Genomic DNA, 6,461 nt, shown 5'->3' with positions numbered 1-6,461 from the left:
TAAGAACATGTTTGGAAGTCAAAGTGTCCTAGTAATTACACTATTTTAAAGTACAAATTGTGTTTAAATGTAAAGTAATAATTAGTATTTATTAATTATATAATGTATTTACACCTGATTCTCATATGGCTAAGAGGAATGGAGAGTGTAATGAAGCACTTCAAATAGCTCCACTTACTTGGTTATTGTGTTATTATTACTTAGTTAAACAGACATGACAAATATAGTAAAACTAATGATACATAGTACATACACGCTTAAATTACACACTCCAATCACACTCAATTCCTATTACAATATAACTTTCCAAACATACCCTAAATAAATTACGAACTTACATAGCCATGAATAAGTAAATTAGCATTGTTGGAAGATCCATCAAATGGTTTATGATATTATACCACGTTATAACATAACCACAAAATGATCAAACAGAAATCCGAACTAATAATAATAATAATAATATAGAAGTTAAATATGAGGTACAAGGCTTTTGCCCACGTAAAACATGTTCTCTCTTTATCTAACCCTTTTCATTGTGCTAATTCCTTAATTTACTAACACTAATATTATTATTATATACAAAAGTTAAGCAGTTACCTAATGGAGCAAGAAGCTTGGATCAATGTGATCCCCGACTCTATAGGACTGAAAAACAAAATGTCAAGTATATTACTTCAACGGAACTGATAAAAAAAATTCTCCATCTTCTGTCGGCGAAGAATGTAATATCATCTCTTTTCCCCCTCAAAAAAATACTGATTCAATCCTTTTGAAGAACGTAATGCAATTCAATCCTTGCAAACAAACACGAGGGTTTGGTTTGTTTAGCATCTTACGGCTGCAGCTCCATTATCATCATCATATATAAATATATATATATATTGACTGTCCAGCAGCATTACCTGAACCAATTTGAAAATGACAAGAAACGCTGGTTGGTGAAAAAGAATCAGGCATATAGTATCATTCTTTGACCCTCCTTAGCCCCACTTGGCATCTTGAAAAGACTTCCTTTTCTGACTCTTCTTTTTGCTGGTCTTCTTCAAGAGCATCGACATGTGGTCAACATTGGAGGAAGATGAATGGTTCTCCCCCTGCAACCATAGCAAAGCCTCAGAGGCTGCATCTTTCTCTGCAAGTTTCTTACTGCTGCAAGGACTCCCCGCAAAATCTAACCCATTGAAGATCACTGTTGAACGGAACTGGTTATTTTTCAATTGTTTTGTCTTGTAAGTGGGCGATTCATGTCCAGCTCTGGCTAGCAATGTCTGCAGATGATTTTTGGAATTATTCCCACCAGAACCATTATTGCCTCCTTTTGCAACAGGTGGTATCTCTTTTTTTGCCTTTTTCGGGATCGGTATCTGGCGACCAAAGACGAATCTTCCCTCACATTGGTCCCCTGAAACCAGTAATCTTAAAGCAGAAAGGAGCTCAGGATGGGATTGTATATCTAGCTTGGGATTCAGGAGCTGCATATATGGAAAGCATCAATGCATTAACGTAGTGATACAAATGCATAGAACTATAAGATAATATAGAATACAAAATGGTTAACTAATAATGCTGCCACTAGAAGCTAAACTCAAGTGGTTGGATGGATGTGTGAGTATGGGAGTGGCTCGGGGTTCAAGTCTCCATATATGTATCATATAATAAGAGCAAAAAAATAAGGAGAAGAAAAAAAAAAGAAGTCAAGTAATAAAACGCAACTGCATTAAGATAGATGACACTAGTGGCGAAGAACTAACCTTCATCTGAATCAGTTCATCGAGCTCCTTCTTCAAATAAATGTATGTTTCTGCTAGAGCAGGTTTCATAAAAAATTCCAAGTATCCTCCTAACATTTTTAGATGCCCATCCTATCGAAGCAAGTGTTGGATTAATATTGTGTATGAGCAAACGAACATTTAATAATTGGAGTAATATGTAGAAACAAAGCTAGGGAACGTACTAGTCCACCCCTGGTAATGCTCCCTCCAAATAGAAGAAGCACAGAATCAGAAACAGCGGTTGAATCTCGGAGGAAAACCGAGTTTACTTTCACCTTTTCATTGAAAACTAACCATGGATATGGTATCTTCGGTACCCCAGCATTCACAGAATTCTATTTGGTGGAGTCCATTATTTAACACAAAAAACATTGTATCAGTGGTTAACAGTCATTAAACACACACAAACACATGTAAGAACATAACCATATAATTAGTAAAAGATAACAAAACTTACCGAATATAGAAGTACTTGGCCATCCTCCATTGTCTTTAACACTATCGATCTTTCCTTGTTCTGTGAAATAAAAAAAGAAAAAAAGTTTATGCACTCTTTCTTCTAAAGTTAAGAAACACTATGACAATTCCCACCTTAAAAGTCACATTGAAACTTTTGTGTACAGTTATTTAAGTTGCATCAGAACAAATTAGAGAAGCACAGCAAGTTAACTGGCAGAGAAAAAGAGAACATTATTTTATACATTTTGATCTAAGCGAAACCAGATCAAACATGTGCAGCTCAACTTACCATAACAGAGCATAACCCAGGGAACAAGCCTGCACAAATGATTGCACGGATAAGATGCTCATCATGGCTCCATGTGTTACAGCTTTCTCTATAGCGATCAACCAGACCAGTATCCTCCAGCAAATAAAAAAACTGTTTCCGAAGAGAGTCAATTGCTTTTAAAGTTTGTGCAGAAAGAAAATTCCGCCAGCAATACTCGTAACCAGATTGCTCTCTTTCAGCTTCTTTCCAACCCTCATAAGCACGAACCAGTGCCAGATGATCACTGTACTCACGAGCTGAGAACTGTGCTTTTGCTGACTCTGCTAACTGAAAAATGTAAAAGTAAAAGGAAGAAACAATAAATAAATTCAAACTACTTTTACAACAATAAATAGTGAGTTAAAAATTGTAAAAATAAATTATAGCATTCTTACATCCTTCTTGTCAAAAGGCATCAGGAATGGATCTCTGGAACTAAGGCCCGCAACAACAGTCATTACAGGATCAAGACAATTGAAAATAGCTCCTAATATGAGCATCTTTCCAAGTTTAGGCTCAACTGGAAGCATTGACAGGTTGCGTCCTGTAAAGCACCAAATCATTATTTTTCAAAATAGAAGAATAGTATTACAATAACACAGCTGCATAATCAAGAAGACATTTATTAACAGTAATAGTAGCATGATTTCCTCACCTAAACTTGTTAGATTTTCATCTTCATTCAAAGCTCCAATGATCTTCAAATATTCAACAGCATTTTGAACCTGCAAAGAGAAACATTGATGTCAATTCAATTTTAGAAGAACAAAAGTTGAGATATCTGAGAACTGATAGGAACTTCCCTGCAAAAAGAGTTAGAACACAGAATAGATCTAGAAAAGTGGGAATAAAATCTGTATGTATTGATAATTCCAGGAGTTCAAGAGCCTGGTCTCTCCCAAACGGCTACAGCCAAACAAAATACTCAACAACCCTCACAATAATCCTCCCTAGCTCTTATTCTATTACTCAGGTGTATACCCATTACCTACACCTCACGTACAGTAAAGCACTACCCACATAACTACCCTCTAGCTACTCACTATCAGCTGCTGACTTAACCCCTGCTTTACCCTTCGTTGCTGACCTGGCCTCCACTTGGCTTGCTTTGCCTCTTCTTGCATAAACGTAAGTGAGAAGAGGCTTATCAATACCGCCCGCCCAAAGATGCACCTTGTCCTCAAGGTGGAAATGTGGGAATTGCTCATGAATCACTGAAAAATCCTCCCAAGTTGCCTCATACTCGGGCAGATTCAACCATTTGATGAGGGCCTGTGGAGACTGTGTTCCTGGACGCACATCCAATACCCTCTCTGGCTCTAGCCTCCATTCGAACTCCGCAGTCATATCAGATGGGAGAGGAGTAGCGGCTTGGTTAGGTCCCAATGCTGCCCGTAACAAAGAAACAAGGAAAACTGGATGAATACGGGCATCAGGGGGCAATTTGAGACGATATGTCGCTCACCAACGCGAGCTATAACCTGAAATGGTCCAAAAAAATCTTGGTGCCAGCTTCTCGTTCTTTCTCTTAGCCACTGATCGCTGCCTATACGGTCTCTTCTTCAGATATACAAAATCCCCCACAATGAATTGCACGTATCTTCTCTAATTGTTTGCTTGAGCTTTCATCTTCTGCTGAGCACGCAACAAATTGGTTTTCAAAACAGCAATGACCTCATCCCGAGCTTGGAGGTTCTGCTCAACAGCGGAGACATTGGTGCCGGTTGTTTCGAAGCGAACTAAGGGTGGTGGGTCTCTGTTATTGAAGTTTTCTGAGAATTGAAAAGAAAAGCTTCTTTTTTTTATATATATATCTTCTTATGTGTTGATACACATATATATACATGTACTGTTCAGAGTTTTCCTAGAATAAGAACCTAGAAAATCTCTCCTAATGAATACAAATATTATGCTATTAATACAAATATTCATCTATATCCACAAAGTCAAACAAGGAGAAATTAGGAAATCAGTTCCCTAGAAATCAGGGTTATAGTAATGCCTACAGCTCAGCTTAGGTTGTTTTTCTACACTCCCCCTCAAACTAGGTGATATATGTTTTCCAAGCCAAGAGCTGAGCTTAGCTCAGTTAGGTTAGGTCTGAACAGAGCTTGGTTAGGGAATCTGCTACTTGTTGCCTTGAAGGAACAAGCTAAGAGTGACGGACGTGTTTTCAATTTTCTCACTGATAAAGTGCCTATCAATCTCCACGTGCTTAGTTCGATCGTGATGAACTGGATTCTTGGCAATAGCGATTGCTGACTGGTTGTCACATAAAATCTTGATAGAATCAGCAGCTCCAATCTTAAGTTCATTTAGTAACCTTCTTAGCCAAATTCCTTCATAAATACCCAAAGCTAATGCTCGTAACTCTGCTTCTGCACTACTCCGAGCAACCACTGTTTGCTTTTTGCTACGCCAGGTTACAAAATTTCCCCAAACAAATGAGCAGTATCCGGATGTGGATCTTCAGTCACTTGGAGAGACTGCCCAATCAGCATCCATGTAGACTTCCAGTGCTCGATTTATTGTCTTTCTGAACATAAGCCCCTTCCCAGGATCCTTGATAACTATACAACATAGAGTTATCTTAGTCACTTTTAGGCTTATAATTCAATGAGATTAGAGTGATATTTGTTCTTTTTGTTTATTTTGTGTTTAATTTCACTTTATTTGTGTTTGTGTTAGTTTTGATAAGTTTAGTGTTTGATATTTATGAAAAGATTAGAAATGGCTCATTAATAGGTGAAAAATTGTCTTGTGAATAGAAGACTTGAAAAGGCTCACTTTGGTTTTTAGTTTCTTTTGTTGAGCAGGAAAACTCAGAACATTTTCTGGAGCTTTGCGTGGATGACGTGGCTGCTCACTTAAGTGACTGCTGAAGTGGCGTTTTTTTAGGAGAACAGCTAGAATTCATTAATCTACATCACCTTTGGGTCCCAGAACAAGGGATGCACGTGAGGAACAAGGATTTTTCTGAATTGGGAAGGAAACCCTAAGGAAGCAAAGGGGATATTACATATATTTTTTTCTCTCTTTCCCCTTTTCATCAGCCACCACCATTTTTGAAGAAAGAAACCAGCAGCCACCACCATTAGGGAGACCAGATTTTGAGCTTCAAGGAGGAGGAAAGAAAGTGCAAGGAAGGAGAAGAGGAGACAATTTCATTTGACTCTTAGCGTTTGGATTTTATTTTCTCTACTCTTAATCTTTGTATTTGAATTCCTTTAATTGATTCTCATGAAACCCATGGCTGAAATTATTATAATTGTTCTCTTGAATTTTAGTATGAACTAAACTTTTGTAGTTAGAGATGCTAATGAACTCTAATATGTAATTTTGAGTGTGTGGGTAATTTTAATGTTAAAGTTGTTTTGAGCTTTTGTTCAATCAATGGGTATTATTGTTTATACTTGCTCTATGTTTGGCCAACTTGAGTAGGTAATAAAATTGGTATTGATGCTGGAAAGATTAATATTAATGGATATAAAAATTGATTGATGCATGTTCTTAACTTTTATGTTTTAGAAATTGTGTTTATATAGGAATATATAATCACCTTGCATGATTTTATAGGTTTGTGCTCAAATTGATATTCTTAACATTGGTTGGGCATAGGAATATGTTAATTAATGTAAGAATTGAACCTTAATTACTTTGGAAAAAGAATTAAGACAAGTAGAAAACCTAGTCAACATTACCCAGAATTGCGACCGCATTATTACCCGCATTTGTGCCCAGAATTGCATATTAGAGGGATTTGGTAGCTCTAACTTCCCATCATCGCTTGATTAATCAATTGCTTACTGTTTTAGCGTGGTTTTGGTTGTTTAGTTTACTTATTTATATTTTGGTTTTAATTTTAGTTCAATCAAACCTTATTGCTTATTTTTATTCCAAATTGTTGGGTTTTGGTC

General features: G+C 36.9%; 1 protein-coding gene across 2 annotated transcripts in view; it reads right to left on the bottom strand.

Moving 5' to 3' along the window:
* Positions 1-445: 445 nt before the first annotated feature.
* The window catches only part of LOC133830908 (DExH-box ATP-dependent RNA helicase DExH3-like), a 52,947-nt gene continuing 46,931 nt past the window's right edge, over positions 446-6,461 (bottom strand). The window contains exons 13-20 of one of the 2 annotated variants that reach the window (XR_009892268.1): positions 3,200-3,269; positions 2,940-3,088; positions 2,524-2,832; positions 2,233-2,292; positions 1,958-2,110; positions 1,755-1,865; positions 906-1,475; positions 446-797 (exon numbers count right to left, since the gene is read on the bottom strand). Coding sequence is in view for 1 of the 2 variants with exons in the window: in XM_062261024.1 (XP_062117008.1) it covers positions 984-1,475; positions 1,755-1,865; positions 1,958-2,110; positions 2,233-2,292; positions 2,524-2,832; positions 2,940-3,088; positions 3,200-3,269 (1,344 nt within the window). In the remaining variant the exon portion in view is untranslated. Of the gene's footprint in view, positions 1,476-1,754; positions 1,866-1,957; positions 2,111-2,232; positions 2,293-2,523; positions 2,833-2,939; positions 3,089-3,199; positions 3,270-6,461 lie in introns of both variants that reach the window. The other variant, XM_062261024.1, reaches the window with a different exon arrangement.

Source organism: Humulus lupulus, chromosome 4 (genome assembly GCF_963169125.1).
Source record: "Humulus lupulus chromosome 4, drHumLupu1.1, whole genome shotgun sequence".
Lineage (NCBI taxonomy): Eukaryota > Viridiplantae > Streptophyta > Magnoliopsida > Rosales > Cannabaceae > Humulus > Humulus lupulus.
The sequence above is the reverse complement of the archived record's forward strand: the minus strand, read 5'-3'. Positions and strand labels throughout refer to the sequence as shown.